General features: G+C 41.8%; 1 protein-coding gene across 1 annotated transcript in view; it reads left to right on the top strand.

Annotated features, from left to right (window-relative positions):
- GRIN3A (glutamate ionotropic receptor NMDA type subunit 3A) overlaps positions 1 to 26,082 on the top strand; it is a 67,067-nt gene that overhangs the window by 7,495 nt on the left and 33,490 nt on the right. The window contains exons 2-3 of the mRNA XM_056514509.1: positions 17,275 to 17,879; positions 23,929 to 24,976. Coding sequence (XP_056370484.1) covers positions 17,275 to 17,879; positions 23,929 to 24,976 — 1,653 coding nt within the window. The remainder of the gene's footprint in view (positions 1 to 17,274; positions 17,880 to 23,928; positions 24,977 to 26,082) is intronic.

Here is a 26,082-nt window from a genome sequence, read left to right as displayed (position 1 = left end):
GGGAGCAAGTTCAGGCACAGGAACTTTAGGATTGGAACTTTGGACATTGGTGACTGTTCTTTACTTCTGGTCTGGCCCTGAAAGACTCCACATTTCCCCCAAAATCCTGTCAGTCAGCCAAACTGGTTCTCACCACCACAGGGAAAGGATGTGCAGATGGTGGAAGTAGCAGGAGAACTGGGAGAACGATTTAAGCTTGAGTAGGCAGCACTGATAGATGATTCATTTATTAAGGGAGTCACACTTGAGCAAAGCTGCTCGTTCAAGGGGCTCCTCATCAGCGTGACTCAGAAGTTCACAGTGCTTTGCAGCTGTCACAGCAAGCTGATAACGTTGCTCTTGGTAATTCTGGACAGTTCCATGAAGAACTGAGGCAGGCATACCACAGCCATGCTTACATTACATGTTGCCCCTGTGGGGCATTGCAACTAGAAGTTTGTGTGCAGTTGGCCTTGAGACTTGGATTTGCCTGCAGAGTTCCAGAGCATCCCTTTGTTCAAGCTTAGTGTTCACCTGTCAGACTGAGCTCTGTGTGTCATTTCCCTGCAGTGTGGGTCCGTGCAGCCACTGATGAGCATCCTGCATCCCTGCAGCACAGGAATACCCTGTTGGCACAAGCAGAGTGCAGGTGCCACCCCTGTGCCTCTGTGAGCTCTGGGTGCCTTCTCAGTGAGTGGGGAGATGATGCTGAACCTCTGGGATGCTCCCTGCTGCAGGAATGGTGAGCTGGGAGAGGCCTCAGAAGCTGATGGGAAGGTTTCCAGTTGGCAGCAATTTGGAAAGGTCTGGTGTGCTGTTTTAGTGCTGGATAATTGAGTTTTAAAATCTGAAATGTTTCAGCCTGGGTGGCTGCAGGCTGCAGATGGGTGGAGTGGGAGGTGGAGGAGTGGAGGTAGGCACAGGTGTACCCTCAGCTGATACTGAAACCACAGTAAATTACAGGGGAAATTACTGCGATAATTTGATTCTTATTATTAAACAGGAAAAATCAAATGTTGGGGAGCTCAGAAGAAGCAGCCACCATTTTTTCCTCTTCTTTCTACAGTATTTTTATTTCTCTTTCTTCACCCGCTTTTATCCATGATGATAGTTTCCAAAGGCTGTTTTACAATATGGAAAATATTTGAAGTGGATTATAAAAATCTATGAATGTACTGCACAGGCGTATTTCAAACTCTTAGTATTTCCCTGAAGGCATGCTATCCCACTTCCAGCTTCTTTAAGACTGTGAAGAAAATGATTGCCCATGCTGTTCATATGACATTTTACAAGACTTTCTAACTTGAGATAGAATTAAAAGACAAGACAGATCTTCAAGCATCAACTGAGATTTTTAAAATGAAGCTTTGCATTTGTTGCAGAGAAAGAGCTATTAGACACAGCAAATAACAACCAGAAAGAGCAGCTGAATTATGCACCAGCTTCTCTCATTGATGCTACTGATAAAGCAGTTGCATTACACTAATTTTAATAGCATACTCAGTCAAACTGGATTTAAAAGATCTTTTTATTTCGCAAATCAGATGAAAAGTCGGTATCGTTGAGTTCACAGTTTGATAATTTTCCAGCGCTATTTTAGGTGAAAGTATAATTATTTATCATTTTCTGAGTGTGTAAGGCTCACTCACATGTATCTGCTATCTGTAAGACAGCAGTTGTTTTTAAGAATTTTCTGTACTCAATGTAAGTATCAAAAGTGGGAAAAACAGATGTGACCTCTACTTGGAGCTGTCCTCCTTTGACAGTGTACTGAAAGTGTTTTAGCTGTGATTGACATCGATTTAGTGTGCTTATACCATAGAGCTGATTTTACCCCTACCTTGGAAGGGCAATAGGATGAAGGGTTTATGTGTCTGGGTTTCCTCTGCTTAAATTTTGTGGCTGATAGGTGATAAACTACAGAGCCCCAAGGTAACAAATAGACACCCACTGACAGACAAACACAGGTAAATAGTTACAGCAGAAAGCACTGGTACTTTTTGTTTGAGCATCAAGGCATGAAAATTTCAGATGTCCCGTCTTCTGTCCTTGGAAGTGTTGAAGGGCAGGTCAGATGGAGCTCTGAGCAGCCTGCTCTGGTGGAAGGTGTCCCTGCCCATGGCAGAGGGCTGGAATGGAATGGTCCTCAAGGTCATTCTGTGGTCTTTGAAAGTGTCTGCTGCAGAGCTCATGACCAGGGAAATGGCAAAACATGGCATCAGTGTTTCTTCTTCAGAGATAATGAGGAGATTAAAAAACACCTATTGATCACCTCTGTAATAAAGTTCCTGTCACAATGTATCAGTATAGAAATATCCTGGGTAGGCTGGTATGGTTAACAATACTCCTGTGGCATCTGATTAGGAATCTTGCATCAGCAGTCAACACATGGAAGCCAAAACGATGATTATTCACTCATCCTTATGATCATCTTTTTATATACATGAATTATTTACGTAGTACAGGGTGCTTACAAGCTTGTTAATTAAAACCTCCTTTTTCACTTCAGTTATACCCCTAAGATTTCTTCAGAGCATGTCATCCTTTTAATGACTTTTATTTCATGTACAATTAAGGCATATTTTGTTTAATGTTTTCTTCCCTTGTCTAAATTGAAAATCCCTTAGTGTGGAATACTCTCGGGAAAGGATTCCTTCACACTGAGAGTTTGTTTTTAGAGACAGAGAGGGGTGGTGGGTCTGCTTTGGCTATTGATGTCCAGAATTGCCAGGAATGCTCAAATATTTTTTCAGATGCTCTGTTATCTATCTACTTTTCCATTTTCAGTGTGGCATGCTCATTTCACCCTTTCTTTATCTTGCCCACTGGTCTTTGTTCTGAGGTCCTGTCTTCCACTGTAGGATACTATAGATCCTGAACTTACAGAGTCTAAACTGCAGAAAAAGACTGCAAGGCTCTATTGTGATACAAATGCTCAGCAACACAAATTGCTCATCACTCCCTGTTCATCTGCACTGAAGAGCACCAAAAATAAGGCACTTATTTATAAATAGCTCAGCCTGCTGGATTCCAGTGAAACACAGTTTCTTCCCACCATTTTGACAGTGCATATAAATATGTAACATGCAGTTTTGTGGAAGTGAGCTGTGCCACGATGTCCTCCTGAGGTGTTCACAACCCTTACAGGTTTATAAGTGGTAAATTTAGACCTGTGGTGGGATGCAGCAGTGCCACATGATTAGCAGAAGAAAGATGCTCTGTTTGACAGGGAATGGGAGCTTGTTGACCAGCTCATACTGCCCTTGTATTCCTCTCCAGAACTGTACTTGAAAAGGAAAATGAAAATTCACAGTGAATAATACATCTGATAATCACAGATTTTTTTTTCTCTGCCTGAAAACCACCTGAAATTTTTGGAACAAGCCAGAGCAAAGGAATGGCAGCATCCCAGAGCCTTCCAAAACATCTATAGGAGTATTTCCTTTTACTTCACTGGCTTTGAATAAGGACAGTTTAAGATACAGTTTTGGTTGTTTTAACTAAGCCCATGATTTCTTATTTTTCCCAATCCAATAAACACAGGAATTGGAGATATACATGGAATCTGGAACTTGTAAATACTCCAAGTGTTTGGTTTTGCTGTGCATTTTCTGTGAGCATTTGTGTAATTTGATTACTGAAATGTTCATGAAAATGGGTGAATGTTCCTGTTGAGGAGAACAAGAACAGATGAAGCGAATCTTTTTAGTCATATGAGTGCCTGCATGCTGTTTCTGATGCAATTGACATCATTAAAAAAAAAAAAATATATATATATATATATATTCAGGCTTCATTTAAGTGTGGTATTGTTTTGCTTGCTTTGAATGAGGAACTAATCCAATAGGATCTGTGGTTTGTTGCTATGATACTAAAAGTGTATTCATACGCAAACTTCAGACTTCTGTCAACTCTAACCTTTAATTTTACCTGAATTTTATGTATTTTCACCAGAGTTCCCACTTTGCCTAAAAACCTATAGAAAGCAATTCACTAACTATGATCGAGAATAATTCAGGCAATTCATCTTTTTGTGGATCTATATTACGCCAGCACTATGAGAGCAAATGCATGTCTTCCGAGAGTCATACAAAATCATTACAATTTTACTGGAGAATAATAAGCAGCAAAATGGCTTATTATTGTCAGTAAGAGCAGGAGAAATGAGTCTGCAGTCTGACCACTGAACAGGAGACTCAAATGGGAAAGTTAGCCCAATTCAGTTAAAACCACAGGAAAATACACTGGGCTGAGTACTGGAATAGCTGCTGGTCCAGGCATGAAGAGGTCCAGATATATTTCTGTGGTTTGTCAGAAGTCTCCTCCAGAAGATTAAAAGTTGCCACAGGATGTCAGACTTACCCATGATGTGTTGCCTATCTGTAAACAATGACTGCCCAATGTGACAATGATGTGGCTGCCACTAAAAATGTGGTGTGGTGTTGGGGCATCCTTTAACAGAAGATCCTGGTTTCTCTGAGTCTCCCTTTGTTGCTTTTATTCTCACTGCTGGCTGACTGTTTCCCTCCAGTTTGCCTGGTACCTCACAGAGCACTTCTTTATTGTAACAAAATTCAATTCAGCTTATAGTTTTTCACCTTCTTTAGGTCCCAGGTCTAAAGTGTGGAACTATAATTCTGCACATTGCTGCAATAACTGTAATGCATTTCCCATCCCTGGAAGTGTTCAAGGACAGGCTAGATGGGACTTGTAACAAGCTGGTCTAGTGGGAAGTGTCCCTGCCCTTGGCAGTGGGGTAAGGTCCTTTTCCAGCCCAAAGCATTTTAAAATTCTGTATCTTAGACTGACCAAGACTTGTACTCAAGTGCTAAGATCATGTAAACAATTGTAACTGAAATGTGGAAAGAAATAAAATCCCAATATTCCTGTGTCTTCAGGGAATATACTTTCTTTTTTTGACTGCTTTAGCTGGAAGTTCTCTCTCCCTGAAGCAGTACTGTTTCCTGCAGAGAGAGAGACAGCAGTTTGCATGCTCTTGCCAAACTCTTAGGAGTGGTGATCTGTCATCTCTTCCTCTCAGGTTGTCTGGGGGAATTGGATACTCCCCTGCAACACTCCCCCTTGTTCGGAGCGTTAAAAAGAATCACGGCGCCAGAAATAGTCGACGTGAATTCCTCGTCCCCAGGCTTTGGTTCACCAGACTCTGCAGAGTCATCGTGGATTATTTGCATGGGGATGGAGAGACACAAACATCTTGCAGAGATTAGTGAGACATGACGCTCCCGTGTTTTGTCGAAGGCGCTTATCCGTGTTTAACTCCCAGGCGCGCCTCTTTTTCTCTGGTTCTTACCCTCTCCTCCAGGAGGATACAGTCACCCACTCAAGGAGCAGAAATAGTGCATGACTAACTATGTCACGGAACAAATGATTAATACTAAGTAGTTTGTGCAAGCTGTTTGCAAACAATCCACGTGCCGACAATTACGCTGGAGCAATTTTGTGAATACCTAACTCAGTGTGTTTTGCATAACTCAAGACTGGCTTCCAGATCATTAAATTCATAACTTCTGTCTCATTTGCTAAATTCATGAATGTCATTATTTCTTCTAGCCAGTAGAACCGGTGGTGTTAGACTTGACTGTGTTAATTAGTCTTGGTAACACCGATCTGGTGAAGCTGTCAGAGGGATGCTGGCTCTTACGACTGAGGAGCTGTTTAAGAGGGATTTGAGATGACTGAGAACTGCTGTGGTTTTAGAGTTCCTAAGTCACTTGCAAGTTAACTCACAAGTTTTTAAGTGCAGAGGAGGGCAGGCTACAAAGGCAGGTGCATTAACACATCTGATTCTCTCAGATTCTCAGTGACACAAATGAAGATGCTGTTTGCCCCAGCCGCACCTGGAGGACCCAGAGACCCAACCACTGGCTGCCCAAGTGCATTAAAACACTCTTAGAGTTCATTTCTGACAGATGAGAGCCTCTTTGTCAGCTGGAACAGCTCATTAGCTGTTTTCAGGGTCAAAAAACTGACCTGTAGAGAACGTGGCAGCTGTAGGCATCGTCCCATGGATCAGGGCAGGGAGAGCTGAGCCACAAGGAAAAAAGTTCTTGTATGTAGGGAGCTCAAGCACAGATAAAAGTTTGTTGATTCATTTGGTTCAGAATGTTTGGGAGCCTTTTGATTCGCAGAAATGTGCAGCCCAAGGAGATGCTAAAGCTTTTAATAAATTAACCGAACACCCAATGTGCTTGTGTAATTGGTGCTCTGCAATGAGTGTAGTGGCTTTTCAGCTGTCACAGCATTTTCCAAGCCCTACATAATTCTAAGGAGGTGGTATATTAATTTTAAGAGAGATTATAAGATATTATTTCATAATAGGAAGATATGGAAGCAGTAGAAATTTAAAGGAATTGCAAAAGAGGAGATATAACCAGTATCAAAACTAGGCCTTTTTCATCATTTCCATACTGCAAAGCATTCTTCCCACCATTAACATCCAGGATATTAAATTGTTGCTGTTACTTTCATTATTTTCTCATAAAGAAGGCCAAATCCTGTTAACCTGCCACAACAGTTTTTTTCACTTTCCCCTCAAGCAATGTAAGGTGTCAGTAAACCTAAGTTTTTACATAAATTGGTAGGATGAAGAACTTTGTTTACCAAGAAGTTAAATTGGTATTTAATTATGTCTCAATAATTTGTCCACCTCCTTCTGACTATCTTTTTTTCCCTACGAGTGTATTGAACGTCCCTACCATGAAAGGTCCTGCTGGGTAAGAGCAGTATGCTGAGTTATTTATGCATGGACACATTCCTTAAAGCCTCAGTTACCACTGCTCCAATGAATCTAAACATGATTCAAAGGAGGGATTAATATGTATGATTCATATTTCATTGTGACTTACACATTTTGTGCGATCACTTCATTCTTGGTCCAAGTGACTACGATAGGTGCAGAGTTAAACCAAACTGGTAGCAGTAGTTGTGCAAGTATTTGTGTGTAGTAGGGAGGTGAAGGTGTTGTGTATTTTCTGTCAGGCATTTAGATGAGCCCAGAAGACTGAGTCACAAGTAGGAGCTGTAAATGCTCACTTGATGATCTTGCACATTATAAACCCAAAAGTCAGACAGGGTGATGATTTTTGACACATTCTCCCAAACTTTCCCATGATACTGGCTGTAAACCACTTTCTGCCCTCTGAGGTGCCTACTACAGCAAGGCCTTTTTCATTGGCTGTATCCAGGACTCTTTTGGAATACAGTGGGCCTTTAGTAACTTGCTTATCCCCTTGAAACTAATGAGGAAATCACAGTACCAAAATTCCTGTAGACATGGGGTCCTGATGAGGGGATTTTCAGTGAGATTTTGGAAGGACACACCAGTGTACCAGAGCAATGTAATGGTGCAAATTATTTAGCAACACATAAAACAAATGGCTGTCACTTCCCATAGTTTTTATGTATTGAGGCAGTTGTGTCTAGCACAGCAAAGAAGTTGAGATTTGGGCCTTAGATTCTGCTTCTGGCAAAGGCTTGATGGATTACTTAATCCCTCTTTTAAAAACCTTTTTCCCTCTGATCCATGCCTGTGTAAAAGGCAGTGAAGTATTTTATCTTGCTGTAAGCCTTACGGTGGGTGAGAGGCCTGTGTCCCCCTGAGGCACTGTGGAGAGGGTTATCCCCATTTTACAGTGGGGTTTGCTCACTGAGATGAGGCAGGAATCTCAAACTGGATTGCTCAGCTTCTGTATTCAACAGCCAGCTGAGATCCCTTCCTCCTCCTCCTCCTCCTCCTTCTCCTCCTCTTCCTCCTCTTCTCTCTCCTCCTCCTCTCCTGTGTGCCTGGTAACAGGCTCAGTGCAGTCACACACTTTTGTGGGTCGTTGCTATAACACTTTATTGGAAACTCAAATGCTTCTGCCTTTGGGGGCGGGGGGTGGGCGCCTCCAGATTACAGGATCGTGCCTGATTTTGTGGTTTACATGCTCAGAAAAAGCAATTTCAAAACATGGCCACGAAACTTCTACACAGTGGCTTGTCTCCCAGGTTTTTGTTTGTTTGTTAATGACAACGTTTTAAGTCAGTATTGGGAATTAGAAGTAGGGAGCAGTGGTTAAAGCATCTGCAGTGGGTAAAAGCCACTTGGCTTTGGTGCATTTTCAAAAGTTCAGATTCCTGTCTTGTGTTGAAAGGTAGTAGGTTTGCAGCTGAGGACCTTAAAAACATCACAGCTTCCAGTTTATTTGGGTTTTCCCCTGCTGAGGAAGGGAGCATCACTGCCTGATTAGTGAAAGGTACCCAGCAAGCTGAGGATGCCCATGCAGGATGAGACCCTCTGTCCCTGGCCAGCACTGTGGGCTACAGGTGAGCAGCAGGAGGCATTTCAACTCCACTCAGGACAGCACATTCCTTTGTCCCCTTTGTCAGCTGCCTGCATCCCATCACATGCAGACTGTATTTGTTTTTAAAAGAGATGTTTGATCTTTTTTCCCCTGCTCATCCCATGCCTTGAGAGCCAATTTTAACTCTTTTTTTCTAATTTCCCCTCTTTCTAATTAAATCCTTGGTGTATTAAATAAGAAACCTCAAATGGAGCTGTTTAAATTCTGATCCTGGTTTTAAGCCAAGCCACGTACACCCAAGAATTCACCTTAGAGCCATGTTTTTAATGCCTAGCCTCAGAAAGATGAACTACTAACTTAATCTACCCTGGCCTCATTTAATAGAGTTAAGAGATCAGGCTTTGCAAGCTTAATTCTCAGCTTTCTTTCATACAAAAAAATCAATATAGAACAAAATGCCCTTGTAGCTAAAATTAATCCTGTGAAACACGCCTGGAGCAAGGCCCAGCAGAAGAGGATGCAGTGATGAGCTGGTGCTGGCTTTCTGAGGAATGGGACCTGGGTCAGCATTCATTTCCCCTGCTGTATATTGCCATGTGCAGCTATCATTTCAGGGGTGCCCCGTGGATCACTGCATGGGTATTTCTTCAACAGGCAGAAGAAGAAGGAAACTGTAGAGAAGAGGAGGGAAACTTCTCAGGGACACAGCTGCCGTGAGGGTATGGGGAATGCTCTGGAAGGGTTGAAAACACTTTCAAGCCGTGCTGTAATTGCACTGGTGAGTGAAAAGGGTGCTCCATCAGATTTTATTCCTTGCTGCAGGTGTTAATGGTGAATATAATCTAATTAGATTAAATGCTGCGTGCATTCACCAGGTACATCTCAGAAAGGGCAATAGCTGCTTTTGTAAATGTGACCAGACTCTTTTTACCAACACAGCATGAATCAGTCTTCTCCATACCCTCTTTCCTTTTATTCTACATTTCCTTCCAGAATTAATTTCTTCTTGTTCAGTCACTGTTTTGCTTGTGCCAAAAAAGTTAAGTCATACAGAAAGAGTACTCACAGCCTGTCATGCCTCTGAAAAAGCAGCATTTTCCAGCTATATGCTGCAGCATATCTTGCTGATGGAAAGGTGGAAGCTGCTGAAACAGGGCAAAGATGGGAGTGCTGTTTCAAGAGCCTTTCATGCTGAGCAGCCTGGCAGGGGTGACATGCCAAGGAGCAATGCTTGGGAATGTGCACCATAATTACAGCCCTGGTTGCCAAATTTCCTGTCAGCTCTTGCGCTGTGTTAGCAGTGGTCCTCAGGAGCAAGGCATTGGAGCAAACATTGCACTCTGCTAATGTGAGCTTTAGAAACCCTTTCTATGTGCAAAGCCAGGAATTCATTGTTAGCTAAGTGATATTGGTCCCAGTGATGCAGGGGAATTATACAAGTGCCAAAGCTCATTCTCGGTAACAACACGGTTCAAAATGTTGTAGTCAGAGTCACTGTATCTCTGGGGTCATCCTCTGGGTTCCCAGATCCTTCGAGAAACAGAGCACATGTATGTTTTTTGTGGCTAAGTGTTATGACTAGCAAGTAATCTGTGTTCAAGGGTTTCTCAAGGCAGGAGCATTATGTTGATTTTTGGAGCTATTCCCACTTTCAGTCTCTTCTATATATTCATTAATGCTGCCTGCATGCCTGCTGTATTTACTTGCCCATTTCTCATTTGTTTGCAGTTGTACCTTAGGTCCACGTTTTTGGTATGTGGTAGGTTTTACTCACTGGGTAGTTGCCCTTTGTTCTGTGTAAATCCTGTTTTATTCAGCTCTCAAGGTTATAATCTCCTAGTGACCAGTAGCTGACCACTGGTGGGTGGTGAATTTTAGTCCTGGCACCTCCTGGAGCTGTTCTGGTGCTGGCAGGGTTGTTTATTGCTGTTACCTTGTGATGCCACTTCTGGGGATCTTCAATATAACTCTGTTTGGTGTGTCTTTGGTTTTTGTTTTTTTTTTTTATCAGCCTTCAAACTCTTTATTTCTTGATAATCCACCTCACATTTTATTCCTGCAGTCTGGTCACACCCATATCTTTGATCTGGGGTTGTTGATAATCACTCTAAAAGGCTGATGAGGGTTCTTCCATTAGCAGACACACACACACACACACACACATAGACACAAAGAGTGCCCTTGTATCTACTTGAATAGTTTTCTTCAAGTTAAACCAGCAACAGTGGTGTGTTAACAAAATTTCTTTACAACAACAGTGTTCCTCTTCCTTTCTTCCAATGTGAGAAGCAAGGAGACGAATTTCAGCAAGCCCGGTGTGCTTACTGCATCTGCTTCAGTGTGCTGCTGCTGTTTTGGCTCTGCTGGTGTCAAGAGTTTGCTTGAACCAAAAACTGGGGAATGAAAGCACCTCCCCTGTACATTGCTAAATAACACATGGGAAAAACTCAAGAGTGCCTACTTCAGAACTTCTGACATCCCTTTGGACTGACAGGCAGGATGTGCAAAGCACAGAAAAGCCCTCAAACGCACCTAGACAGTCTGCTGAAGGCCTTTGATCCACTAGAATGCTGATCAGATTCTCCTAAACACCATTTTCCAGCTATCCAGGCCCATAGTGGCAATCAGAGAAACTCCAAAAGATGTTCTTAGTGGAACAGCAACTGTCTTTTGTATTCTTTACAGGTGTGGGCAAATTTGTAGTGGGGCAGCTTCTTCTGGCAAGTCCTCGCCCACTTCCGTTGTCCATTCTGACCTCCACACACAGCAGCTCCTGGCAGCTTTTCCTCAAATGTTTGCAAGGGCTTTTTGGACACTGATGGCAATCCTGTGGCACCTGTGAGTGAGTGGCACAGACATGGACTCGGCCACCACTTCCTCCCACCCAAATTTTTCTGCCATTTTAAAGAAATGTCATGGAGAATTAGCACAGCTCCTCCTGGTCTATCAGCACAAGTGACCTAATGGTGTGCCCTTTTTTGAAGTATAAAGGCACACTTTAGGGAAGGGAGAATTGTTATCTCTCTTGTGTGAAATGTTCTTTATCGAACTTTGAATGTTGGATTTTTATTTTTTTTTTCTCCTGGCTGGAGCAAAGAACACCTTGAAATTTTTGAAGTAATATTATTTAGGATAATTTATAAGTGTCTATTCAGATAAATAATGGATCCTACATTCCAAGAGCAGCTGAAAGTTCATGTTTTATATTGCCTCTGACCTTGTAGAGAGCTGTACATATTCAGATTAGTCTGGAGTATTTTTGTGTAGCATTAGAGAAAGCAACCTCAAGTCATGTCTGTCTGGTCTAATAAAAGAAATAATTTTCAAGACAAACTAAGTCAAGATTTAAATTAAGCTAACTCCTGTGGTATAGTGATTTTTAAAATCAACAGTCTGCATTTTTAGGTTTTGCATGTAAGTATTGCCTGGATGGATGCCAGGCTTCTTTTGCTGCAGGAATCAGGATAGCTCTGGCTAGTCCAGGAAAGCTTTTCTTTCTGAGCTTTTAAACCCTCTGCAAAAAAATAGTCTTTAATGTGGGGACCAACCCAATTTGAAATTACAGTCTTGGTTAAACAAAGGTGCATAAGGAGACAGACAAGTCAAGGACAAAAATAATTTTTGCATCATCTTACTGGGTTTTGGTCCAAAGCTGGTCTGGTATTTTCTTCCCCAGAGAACCAGAAGTCTGCACAGCAGAAGCAGCAAAGTGCTGAGGGCAGAGCAGATTTTTTGCTGCAGCTGGAGCACACCTCCACCCTGGAGCAGCCTGGGCTGGGCAGGGACTGGGATGTGGTGCAGAGGGGGCAGTCAGAAAGGGGGGGCAGTCTGTCAGCTCCAGCTCCCACAGTCTGTCAGCTGCCAGCACAAGCTCCTCCTTGAAGTATTGCCATTTCAGCAGAGGCAGCATGCGTTAAAAAAATAATAAAATTGCATTCTGTAGCACCTTTTCTCATAGCATGAAATTAGGAAGTGTCCATTGATTTTAAGGAACTGGGCTTTAGGCCTAAATTTTCTAATTTCAACCACGGAAAAAAACTCCTCCCAGTTTTTGAAAAGGTGGCATCAGCTGGCTCAGAGCTGCTGTTGAGCTCTGTAGAGCTGTGAGTCCCCACAGTGACACTGCAAGCCAGGAGGGTTTTTTCCCTTCACTGGAACTTTCTCTGATGTAATTACATAGCCTGTTTCCTCTTTTATGCTTCTTCTCAAAAATGTATATACTTATATATATATATATATATATATATATATATGTAAGCATTGCCTTTGCCCCCAAGAGTCAGAGGGGAATAATATTTTCTGTGTGTTGTTTACTTTTACACAGTTAGCAAAACAATGTTCAAAATCTGCGCTTTTAACTCTGCTAATGAAGCTATTATAATGTCAAATAAAATGTCACCGTGACTATGCCTAATTAGCATTATAAATTCGGTTGAAGAAATAAATGACCAGATCCCTCAGGGTGCAAGTCAGCCCAGCTCCAGGCGCTTGTGCTCCCAAGATTTACAAGGATGGGTCTGCAGAGTGATGGAATGGAGACCTGGAAAAGGCTGCATTAATGAAATGCAAACTGTGTTTCAGCTGTTAAATGAACCTGCTCTCTCAGGTGTCTCAGGCAATGGGAAAAGCCTGTAAAAACCCCTCTGGTTGGGATACAAAAAGCAAATCAGTAGTTACAGTCTCTGCTGATGAGCAGGAGAAGAGACAAATCAGGCCATGTAAAGCTTAATATTCCATGAATGGCTTGGTCCAGAGCCCGCTGAAAGTCAGTGGAAAGACTGTCAGCATCTGATCCAAAGGCAATTAGTTAGAAATTAAGGATTCAAGGCCTGTTCTTCACCGAGTAAACAGTGAAGTCAGGTGGTTTATAAAACAGGAGCAACTGGCGTTCAATAAAAAATTAAACACTCGTGGACAAAGAAGACGTTTCTGCTAGTAGCACTATGTAAACACATTACTAAAAATAGATAACCATTAGCATTATTCAAATAAGGTTTAATTGTCTGTTTGTGTAGTTGGAAGATAAACTGGCCCAGATCACCAATCTTCAATGGCAGCTTAAAGTCAAAAGGCATTTAAACTGAATTTCCATGTGAGATTTAATTGTCACTTTAACTGAAATAGCCAATCTCAACTAATTTCAAAGGAGGCAAAGAAGGAGTTTGCCTGAGAACTTTAATAAGGGTGCAGCAGAGTTCAAGACACAGATGAAATCTCATTCCATGATTACTGCAAAGTTGTACACATCTATCATTTCAGTTGTCAGAAGCCCTCATTATGAAATTACACTGACTCAGCAATTACTGCTGAATGATTTAAAAAATAATTTGTAGTTCTTCATTAAAAAGCAGTAATTGTTGAGTTTAAAGAGAGACAAATCAACAAAAAATATGTAAAAGCATTAAGAACACTGTAATATCTAAGGCTCTCTACTGAAATGTGGCTTCTCTGTATTCTTCTTCTACTGCAACCTACACACAAATGGCAAATAAACCTTTCAAAATATGGTTAGGAAGACATTCAATCCAAACATCTCCAAAGAAGCATTCCCCTTCCTCAGTCCCAGTACAAAGGAAACACTGATTACTCTTCCTCCCCAACACCTACAGAGATGTTCTCATGGTTTTCAGAGACAATCAGCTGAAACCTAAGCAGAAGTAATGCCTGGTGACTAAACTTTATGTATGCTGCTGTAGCAGAAGAATTCTGAAAACAGGTTTGCAGTACTCCTGACAGAGAAAACTCTGCTGCTTTTTTCAGGGCTGAATGTTTATCTTTCAAGCCCCTTAGCAGGAATTTAGCAGCTAATAAATCACAGTGATGGTAAGTGCTTGTGTCAGTGTGTCTGTGGGCTCCTGAAGGTGATGGCTGAGGCACAGATGGTCTCACTCTGAGGAGCACTTCAGGTTCAGTCCAAGCCAGGTTATCCTAAAGAATATTTCTGTTCAGGGAGGAGTGTCTCAGCATGGGAATAGGCTGTTGGACCACACTGACACATCCAGGTGTGCTGAACATAGGACAGGGATCACAGTGCTGGGGCTCCTGAGGACTAACCCTATGGTGTGGTTCTGTAGGAGAGCCCAGCCCTGCACCTGGGAACTCCCAGTCAGGTGGAAACTGCCTTCACCTGCATTGCTGAGTAAAATTCCTTCCATTTTTCTGTCCCTGAGGCAGAGTTTCATCTTCTCTGAACTATGTGTGCTTGGGGAGCCCAGGTTAATGCCCAGTAATCCTCAGGTGTGGATATTCATCAGTTCAGAGTGTCCTAATAGAGGAAGAAGGGTTCTGTAGAGGAACAGAAGTAATCTTGCGTTTGTGAAACTGCACATTTGCACTGGGTTTGACATGAGGACGTGGAGATCTTCAAAGAGCTAAACCTGCTGGGTGAGGTGGAGAGCCAGTGCTCACACAATTTTATGCATTCCGGGATATTTATGGATACTCATACTCCCAAATGTGCTGGGGCCCTAACAGCTAGTGCAAGGTATGAGAGAGTTTATTGTCAGGTGTCAAAACTAGACCCAGGACGGGGTTAGCTTTACAAAAGCTCCAGTTTGTGTATTGTTTCCTGGGCTGCTTGGTGCTGCCATATGGATGCAGCTGTTGGTGCAAACATTTGTCACTCTCTGTTTGTTTTTCTGCATCCAGTAGATTTCTGTAGTTGATCCCTGAGCCTATCCCATAATGGCCACTGTACTGTGCTTGGGATGTTGCCCCTCTGAAATGCTGAAGGTATGTTCAGGTTGTGTGCAGTCCTTTTTATGTGCACAGAGTATGTTCTGTGTATACTGAAAAACTCCTTTCTTCTCACTCGACTTAACTAAAGCTTGCAGGGTTTTGCTGATGGAAGATAGGTCATTGTGTAAAAACTGTTTGCACTTCTCCTTAATCTTGGACAAAGGCAAATCCTTTCTACTCCCATCTCTTTGCAGTGAGAGATGAATTGCAGTTAATTTACCTGATTTTCTCATAACCTTGGGAAAAAAGTTTGTTGTGATTCATTTTGCAGGGACTGGTTTATTCAAACCAACTTGCCAAACCCACTATGCACAGTGTTTATTTCCCTCCTGAACTAATCATGTGTTTTAATTAGCAGGTAATGTTTTCCATCTCAGAACTCAGAAATACTGCACAAGCTAGCTCCTTGTGCACTGAGTGACTTGTCCTTTATCAAAGAGTCATCCCTCTTGTGTCTTGCTGGCTTTACATGATGTGCATCGATTGTGGACAGTGATCCGTTTAATTAGCTTGTTCTTGTGTCTTGGTTAAAAAAAAAAAAAAAAAAAAAGGGGCCACAGGTACCAAACTCAAGAGATAACAAAAAGAACTGAGAACATCTTCAATTACAGCATTCTTTTTATCAAGCTCTGAATTTAAACTATCTGGAAAACAGATGATGAGTTCTTACAACTGCAAATTAACACAATGAGGGCTTACTGCTTATAATTGATACATAGCTCTTCAGGGTTTGTTTAGGTTTTTTTTTTTTTTTTTGTAATTTCACCCCTTACATCTGTGTTGGAGAGCCCAGGGTTTTATTTAGTAAAACAATGAGTAAATTGACTCATCATTGTATTATTCTGAATTCAGAATGACATTTCTAAGACCCATACAAACTTGACTCTGTTATTATCAGTGAAGTACTTTTAAAACCAAAATGACATTTTTAAATGACTTTGAAAAGGTTTGGTCCCTCACATGATGCACATTAATTAATGAGGATATAAGAGAAGGATGAATAGACCTGAAGTGTTTAACAACATAATGGATAAAAAGATAATATCCAGGTACTTGTGTAGGGTAATATACAATTTGAGTGGACATGAATACAGACAAATGTTGACATAAAGTAACAACAAATCTCACAGACCAAAAGATGCACTGGAACAGGCATGACATTTTTTGGACAGTCTCATGGCTGGAATCAAATGCCAGAGTCAAGTGATACAATTTCTTAGGAAAGCTACAGGGAAGTTCTCAACTAAAAGCAAAAGTTGGAGTAATATATAATATGCTGGCTGAAAGCCTGGTGGAACCTTTTTTAGGGCAGAGAACTATTTCATAGCAAAAGCCAGAAATTGCTTGGATTCTTTAACTTCTTTCCTGTCTTAATAAAACTGTAAATAAAAATTTCTTTTAAGACCAGGGAAAGGAGAGGTAAAAAGCTAAGGTAAAAAAATGATCAAATAATAACTACTCACCTTAAGATAATGGAGGAGTTTGCCTCAAATCCTCCATCCTTTTCTGGAAAAGATAAAGCCAAGGGCAGTGGTGCTGGGAAACATAACGAGTTAAGTTCTGTAATAGCATCAATGACATGGAAAAAATGAGTATGGAATGCTTATTTATCAAATGTTTTCCAGCTCAGAAATCACAGTCTACGTATCTTAGCCTCTTGTGCATTCAGTAACTTGTCCTGCTTCATTGGCAGTACATGATGTGCCTTGATGGTAGTCCGTGATCCATTTTATTAGATTACTCATATGCCTGTGAAAGATCCCCCAACCACACACACACACAAACAAAAAAAAAAAAAAAAAAAAAAAAAAAAAAGGCTTAAAAGAAAGAACTGAGGAGTTGTCTTCATTTTTTTTTATTTTTTGTTTATCAATGAACTTTTCAGCATCAATTTGTAACTGGGTCTGGCTGAACTTGAGCAGTAAGGAAATACCTTCTCATATCCCTGTTAGGGGTGCAGGGAAATCTTTGCTTGAGAATGCTTTGAAATCCAAAAGGACAAATGTGTAAAAAGAAAAAACATTCTCAGAAACAGGCTCATTAATGACTGCTGCATTTGAGTCAAGCTAGCAGAGGAAGCCCATGAATCACAGTCCATTTAAACTGGGTGGGTATAAATTTTCCTGTTGCTCACACAGTTCTATTGATTGGCAGGTGGTTATTTTCAACTAAAGGAGTGTTTAAAAATTAATCAGAGTCATTAGCTTGTGTCCAGTATATTTCTGATCATTGTCTTTAATTTTTTTAACCACAGAACCCCCTTCACCTGCAGATGAGTTTAGAAAACTCACTGAGTTCTGATGCTGATGTCACTTTCTCAATCCTCGCGATGAACAACTGGTACAATTACAGCCTGATGCTGTGCCAGGAGGAGTGGAACATCACAGATTTTCTCTTCCTCACACAACAGAGCTCCAAGTTCCACCTGGGGTCCATTATAAACATTACAGCAAACCTCACTTCAACCAGTGACCTTCTGAACTATTTGCAGTTTTACCTGGAGAGCATCAAAGACACGACGTCGACCATGGTGATGTTTGGGTGTGACATGGAGAAAACAAGGAGGATTTTTGAGATAACCACGCAGTTTGGTGTGATGCCTCCAGAGCTGCACTGGATTATTGGGGATTCACAGAACGTGGAAGAGCTGAGGACAGAAGGTTTGCCCCTCGGTCTGATCGCTCACGGCAAGACAACGCAGTCAGTCTTCGAGCATTACGTGCAGGATGCCATGGAGCTGGTAGCCAGGGCTGTGGCAGCAGCCACCATGATCCAGCCTGAACTGGCTCTCATTCCAAGTACAATGAACTGCATGGACACGGATGAAAGGAATATCACATCAGGCCAGTATTTGTCAAAGTAAGTTTTCCTTTTTTTTTTCCCTCCCCTAAGGTAATATTTGCTGTATTGCAAGAAAAATAATTTTCTTCTCCCTCCCACCATTCTCTGTGGGTTAGCTATCATGCTGCTAACCCTCCCTCACAAACACATTTATTCCAGTGTTTCCTCCTGCTTCTTTACTTCTGGGCAGATAATGAAATTTTAACTTTGCCACAGTGGGAGGGAAGCCACAATTTCGAGATTCTGGTAGAAGAAGACACTGTTCCACGGAAGTAGAGATCACATAGTAAACATAGGCTAGGTTCCAGACTGTGCTCTCAAACTTGTATTTATATTTATTCATGTTAGGTGGGCTACTGTCAAATTCTCTGAGATTTTGAGCGTATAAAACAAAGAATATTTGCACTGTCTAAGCCCTCAGAAAATACAAAGATGTGTAGTAACCCTTGGTAGTATGCTTCCATGGAAAAGAGAGGAAAAAGGTGCACCTTCCTCTCCTCAGAGGGTTATTCTGGTGAGAGCACTCAAAAGTACAAAGTGCTGTCTCTGCTGCATGTCACTGTATAGAAGTTATTCCCAAAACTACTTGGGTCTTCCTGTCTAGAAATATTACAGTTTTTAACATATGAGTGGAAAACTTGCATGGTTCTTTTTGAAACCAAGCAAAAATGTCTTGGCTAATTACGTGAATTCATCATTTAATCCACATCCAGCAACTGTTGCATGTTTTCCCCCCGTTACATCTGGTTTTCAACTTAAAGATTTTGTTGGATGGAGTTAGGATGAAAGTTCTCAGGCTTTTTGTGTTTAACTTTTTTTTTAAAAAACATAACATTTTCTTGGATATGTCTGCAAAAATGTATTAACAGCACTGCTCAAGACACAACCATTTGAGATCCCAACATTTCTGTAATCCACTCATCCACTTGGAGTCAAATCTCTCTGTTTCCAACGAGTGAAACAGGGCTTGGGAAGTAAACACTGGATCGAATTGCAATATCCCAGGGACTTGTGATGTTTATTTTGCCTCAGTATTCTGGATATTTTTACCTAGATGATAACTGAAAAGTAAAAGTCAGCAGGAGGCTTCTTGTGGTAACAAGAGGGCAGTAGTTTTATGAATAGGCTTTTTGAGGTTTGAAGAAGGCATAAAGGAAAAGGAAAATAAAAGTAAAACACTTAAATGTAGTAATGAAAAATAATTCATCATCGTTGCTCTCTACAGAAAACCATTAGCTTTTGTTATATTTTGGGAGACAATATGCAATTTCACATCTGTGAAATTTCTTTTCCCTTCACATTGGTAAAGGTATTGTGGAAGTTAAAGAAAGGATTGTGTGCTTAGCCTTATTTTTTTCTTTCTCTATACATTTGTTTGTGAACCCTTTTATAGGGAAAATAACAGGTTAGAGAAACCCTTTTCCTAAATCAGTGCAGCTGTTTTTGCAGTGCATGAGCGAGACAGGTGCCTGACAGCCAGAGCTGATGTATTTGCATCAACAGCACAACTATTAACTGAGGGGTGCCATTAATTTCTCAGGTGTGACATCTAATGAGTGGCTTCACTGTGACTAAACTGGCCCATCTCACCAGGGCTTTCAGGCTTTTTTAGCCTCCAAAGATGAAAGTTTTGGCTGGTGCTTAACTGCTTGTTTACTAATGAGTGCATTTTTCTGTCTGAATGAGCCCATCTGTCTTGGTGTGAAGCCTTGGGACTGCCCTGGGAGGGCATGGAGAAGGGCATGGAGAAGGGGATGGAGAAGAGGATGCTGGAGAAGAAGCAGTGCACAGACCTCCACCTCCCCTCTCTGCAAAGGGTGGATGAACAGCAGCCCCACTCTCTGGCACAGCTGGAGACCTCATACCTTGGCTGTGCAGACTTTTAACTGCACCCAGGAGCAGAATAATGAGCTAGTGCATGGCAAAGCATGCTTGTATCTGTGTGGCTATGGATATGGATGTACAAGCCCCTGAAGATTTTACTGTTGTAAGTCACTGTCCATCATTCCTCTTAAAATGAGATTGATTCCCTCATCTATTCTTGCCTGCTCACGGGAGCATCCTTGTTGATGGAACAAGGCATTAAAATTTCAAAGCCTCATCCTGTCTTACAGTTTCAATTAGTTCTTACAGCTTTAACTCAGCTTCTTGGGTAATTTCATCAGCCTGCTATTTCGTAGATCCATAAAATCACAGAATGGTTTGGGATGGTAGGGACCTTACACATCACATCATTCCACCTCCTCCTATGGGCAGGGATACCTTCCACTATCCCAGGTTGCTCCTAGCCCTGTCCAACCTGGTCTTGAACACTTTGAGGCAATTGGGCAGCCTGTGCCAGGGCCTCACCTCCCTCATGGGGAAGAACTTATTCCCAGTATCCCATCTGACCCTGCCCTCTGGGGCAGTTTGAAGCCGTTCCCTCTTGTCCTATCACAAAGGAGTCTCTCCAGCTCTGTTAGAATCCCTTTAGGTACTGAAAGGCTACTAAAAGTTCTCCCCTGAGCCTTCTCTTTTTCCCTGCCAATTCTAGTTCTTGCCTCCAGTAAGCTTTCCAAAAAGAGAGGTGGAATGACCCAATCATCAAGCTTGAGAGAAAACAATTTCATTAAGTCATTCTTAGATATACTACAAAGATACTGCTACTGGGGAGTGATACTATTGCTAAAGATCTAAGGAGCAGTTCTTGTAACAAAGCATATGAGAAACAAAGCTGAAATGAGCAAATGACACACTTTGGACTCATTGTTCAAACTGAAGTGTTTCTGGTAAAGCCTTAATGCGGTTATCACAGACTGTCAGTGTGAACCTCAGCTCCCATATATTGACAGAGAATCAAGAAAATTCATTCAGCTGTCTGACCTGAGGATCTGGCCCTTCACCTTCTGAAATTTGTGTAGGCTGTCTTTCCATACAGATCTGTCAGTAGCCCTTCTGAAACAATGCTGCTCAGATACTGCCAGCATGTCTGTGCAGTACCCAGCACTTGTAATTCCCAAAGATTCACACTGGAGATTTCTAGCTTAAGAAGTGTAGTCAGAGCCTCTTATCTGTTTCCTAAAGTTATTGAGTAAAGGAGTTTTCACTTGGAGTCTCTGGCATGAGTTTTACTGGTGCTGCTCACACTGCATGCAAATGCTCAGCAGCCACAACTGCCTGCGTATAAAACAAAGTGTTGTTAAAATGCTTCTCCAGCCTGGTTCCCATAATTTATTTTGATTCATGTTCTGTCACTACAAAAAAATAGAGAACATGCAAATCAGCTGCAAAGGTAAGCCACTAACTTGATGAGGTGGTGAAGTTGTACTTTTAAATGCTGCTAAATCTCTGTCAGATACTTGCTCCTAACAAAACCACAAGTGTGAGAAACAATGCTTATTTTTAAAAATTTTAAGGGTTTATTAAAATCTGTAATAAAATATAGCAAAAGGACTGAATAACAAAACAAGGGCAGCCCACTGGGTGTTGGTGAGAGTAACAAGCCTTCCCTCCTCCCAGATATCCCATGCAAGGGGCACAGGTACATGCCCTCCCTCTGCATGTCCCGACTACCAAGGCTGTCCCCTGGCAACCACCTGGGGGAAGGGGACGATGGGGAGAACAGAGGACATCTAAACAACAAATCCCAAACACATGACTAGTATATCAATAAAACTTCCCCTAATATACACATGATATTAATCTCTTAGTTGCGAGATCCAACCATCACATTATTTATAACAGCAGGACAGGTACAGAGGGCTCGTTCTGCCCTCCTGGGTGTGCTTACTTGTACTGTGCACGTCAAGGAACACAATGCATTAATTCTACCTTCAGAACATGAATGTAATGCATTATTCCATAGCTCCAGTTCCTCCCAAAGCACCTGCTTTGCAGCATTCTCATGCCCAGGTCCTGCTGTATTAGCAACATGGGGCCAAATTCATGGAAGCTATGCAAGCTTATTCTACTTGAGGGCTTGTCTCCCTCCATTTTTTTGTCATTTTTGTGAGCAGCTAACAGTCTTTTGTGAAAAACTCCTAAAAGAAATTTTCATGCAGGCCCATCTACACACTTGGAATGGTTTCACTGATGCTGTCACAGCCTGTATGCCCAGCAAGGCTCGTAAAGAAGTTGCACAGTTTTTTACAGAGACTGAGGGAGATAAAAGTAAGAGAGAGATAAAACCCAAACCAGTTTATGGGCACATAAACCTTCCTTTAGTGCTAAAGATTGCCTGTTCCCATAAACTTTGTCTTGATAGTGTTTACATACACAAACAGGGAAGTTACACCATCAGATAGGAAGTACGGATTAGGAGGGATGAGTGGGTAAACAGTGGCAGATGCTATGGTGTCCTTTAGCACTGAACTAAATGATAAAGGATTTTAAAAATGAAAACTGCATTTATAGTTTATATATTTTTATATTTATAAACACCTGTCTGCCTTTTCAGGTGTGATTTCCAGACCCAGGCTAACACATGTACACATCATATGCTTCTGAGAGTTTTGCTGTGTCGTCTTTCTCCAAACTCAACCTACTCAAAAGAGGCTGAGAAAGATAAATGAAGCTGCCTTAGAGAAGGCAACCACAAAACTAAAGCATTTACTTTCATAAATTTACCTTTGCAAAGAGCTAAAATTGATATGACCTTGAGACTTAAACAGTGCAGCTTTAACAGCTGAAACCCCATCAAAAATCATCAAAAGTCATCAAAACAAAGTGTAGAGACCAGACAGAAGCATGCATGTGCACACACTTGCAATTGATTTATCCTTCTCAAATCAATTTGAGGTTATTTTTTATCCTCTGTAACTATTGATAAACAGTTAACTCTACTGAAAAGTTTATGTCTTCCTTATTGAGGCTGGAATGACAGCCTTTTTACTTCTTCCAACACTTACTTTCGTCCAATTGTCAGGACTAATGTGAAGTGCTATATTCTGCTACGACAGCTGAGTAGTCTGTCTTCTGAATGCCTCTTACTGAAAAAAAATGCACATGACTTGCCTTTGCAGCGTATTAGCAGCAATTTAACTCAGTTGTTTTAATGGAACCACTTTTGTAAGGCCTGTGCAGCTCTGCCAAATGCATAGCAGCTTCGCTGTAAAGCAGCGTGCAGTTCAGCTGGTCATAGTGCTCACACTGAAAAGCATTTTCTGCTTCAAACATTTAATTCCTGCTGGGTTCTCAGCTCCTTTATCTGTGTTGTTCTTAGTGTCTTTGATGATGGCTTGCCAGAAGCTGAATTCAACAGGCAGGGAGGACAACTGCTAACAAACACTGCCTTCCAATACAAAGGAAATACACAACTTTATTGTCAGTATCTGGAATAGTAAAAGCCCAGAATTCTCAATGCAAAATGTGCAGTGCAAAACTGGCACACTTCATGAGATCTGCTTCAATGGCAGCAGTGCACTTTTAAGAACATTACTTTTGCACATTTAAAAACAAAAAATGCTTTTTCGGGTGTTTATTTTTGTAGGAATTAAAACTGACTGTCCTAGAGTAACCATCTTTCACTTTCTTCCCTTACTTTATTCTGAAGTGTCTAACAGTGAATTACCAATGCCAAATTTGCATTTTTGAATCCAGATTGGTTTTCTTGAGAGTGCTTGAAAGCTGTTGACAGCACTTCAGTAGCCCCTCTTATGTAAGCTAGATCTTACTGAGATTATTGCATTTTTCTTGGAAGGACATTTCATATATAATTTCCACTCTTCCATTTTCATATATATTTTTATCTAGGAAAGTGACAGCAGATCTGGTGGGTTCAGCTTAGAACTAACCTGTGTTTCATCAGTTTGTGAGGCAAAGGTAACATGAAAAAATTACTGCTCTTGTACACACTTTTTCTAGTAAGCAAAAAAATACATCTTTCCCGAGGAGTTTTGATTTGCATTAGATAGGATGGGGAGCATCCCCATAAAATTTAGTCATAAATTACGTGGCTAGTTCATTGTGCCATAGAATCTGTGTGCTATTAATGGTCCAGGTGTTCAACAACATCCCCATCTACTCTTCTCAACATCAATTGATGGTTCAGCTGTCTGCTTCTGATTACCCTGCTTTCTCCCTCCAACAGGTTTTTAGCCAACACAACTTTTGATGGTCTCAGTGGCCACATTAAGGTGAAGGGCTCATCTATTGTCAGCTCAGAAAATAACTTCTTCATCTGGAATCTGCAGCATGACCCTGTTGGGAACCCGATGTGGACACGCCTGGGGAGCTGGCAAGAAGGGAAGATCATCATGGACTATGGGATATGGCCAGAACAGGCACAGAGGCACAAAAGTCACTTGCAACAGCCCACCCGGCTGCACCTGAGGGTGGTGACTCTGATTGAGCATCCCTTTGTCTTCACAAGGGATGTAGATGATGAAGGGCTTTGCCCAGCAGGGCAGCTGTGCCTGGACCCACTGACCAATGACTCAGGTGTGCTGGACAACCTCTTTGAAACCCTCCAAGGGAGCAATGACACCGTTCCCATTGAGCTGAAGAAGTGCTGCTATGGCTACTGCATTGACCTGCTGGAGAAGCTGGCTGAAGACATGAATTTTGATTTTGACTTGTACATTGTTGGGGATGGAAAATACGGTGCCTGGAAGAATGGCCACTGGACTGGGCTGGTGGGAGACCTGCTTGCTGGTACAGCTCACATGGCTGTGACATCATTCAGCATCAACACTGCCCGAAGCCAAGTGATTGATTTCACCAGCCCTTTCTTTTCAACCAGCTTGGGGATCCTGGTGAGGACCAAAGACACTGCAGCTCCTATTGGAGCCTTTATGTGGCCACTTCACTGGACAATGTGGCTGGGGATATTTGTTGCTCTTCACATCACAGCTATATTCCTCACCTTGTATGAGTGGAAAAGTCCCTTTGGAATGACCCCTAAGGGGAGGAACAGGAACAAAGTCTTCTCCTTCTCCTCTGCCCTGAATGTCTGCTATTCAATCCTGTTTGGAAGAACAGCTGCCATCAAACCCCCAAAGTGCTGGACTGGAAGGTTTTTAATGAATCTCTGGGCTATTTTCTGCTTGTTTTGTCTGTCAACGTACACAGCCAACCTTGCTGCTGTCATGGTGGGAGAGAAGATCTATGAAGAACTCTCTGGAATACATGACCCAAAGGTAAAGCATATCTGTTGTTGCAAACTCAACCTTTTCTTCTCTCCACTCAAAATTTGCTGCTGCATAATTTATGGTTTCTAAGAAAATCGGAGAGTGATCTTTGTGGAAAACAGTGGTTGCAATTACTTACAACCTGGTGGCATTTCAGGAGGAAAATTCAGTGAGATAGGACCTTTAAACACCCATTGAAGGTGAGGAGAAAGTTGAAGTATTCTGGTTTTGCCACTGCAGAGAGTAGTGGGTTCTACATGCAGATTAAGGGTTTGAGTTCAGTTCTAAGTTCCCTTTGATGGGAGTTGTTTAAATCAGGTGGATGATTCAGGTCATCCTGAGATCTACTCAAACAAAACAACTGCACAGAACAAGACAAAAACATTGATCCTTTCTAGGTAGGATTTTTCAAGTATTTCACTGGTCATAATGCTCCTGGCAAAGGCATTGCTGGCAAAATTCCCCATGAATGCTAAATGAAGTATAGCAGAACTGAAATATTTTGAAAAACCCTGCCTTATGCTTCAAAACAGTGGAATTCACTTTACAAGTAGCCAGGCATTTGATTTTCAGTGTTGTTTCTGCTGAGGAGCCATCATGGGAGGAAATGAACAATTGTAGACAACCCATCTGCAAAGATCTTGGACTTCCCAGAGCTCCCTCCACCTGCTCTCTCCCCCTTCCTAAGGGGCCCTCAGTTGGAATATAAGACTGTGCTTAATCTGTTTGCCACTAAGCAGTGACCAGGAAAGCAAGGGGCAGAATGGCTTGTAGAGAGAATAGATGACTGCAGGTGTCACCAGAGCATCCCCTGCACCCAGCAGTCGCTCCAGGGGACACAGATTTCCCTTCCTCATGTGGCACTTTCTGCAATGAAGGTCTGATTGTATTACCCACAGTTTTGTGACCTAAGTGGCACAGAAACCATCCACCACGTGTTTGTCTCAAGGGATGGAACTGATAGATTATTGTGCCGCTGTAAAAAAGTAACTTTAATAACACTTGAGCAGGGCATACATCTTGCTTTTGTAAACTTTGTGAATAAAGGGTACATATGTCCCTCAGACAGCAAGTGCCAGGCTCCATCTGTTGCATTAGTGGAACCTTGCAGTCAG

This window comes from Oenanthe melanoleuca, chromosome Z, assembly GCF_029582105.1.
Source record: "Oenanthe melanoleuca isolate GR-GAL-2019-014 chromosome Z, OMel1.0, whole genome shotgun sequence".
NCBI lineage: Eukaryota > Metazoa > Chordata > Aves > Passeriformes > Muscicapidae > Oenanthe > Oenanthe melanoleuca.
This window is presented reverse-complemented; position numbering and strand designations above follow the sequence as displayed.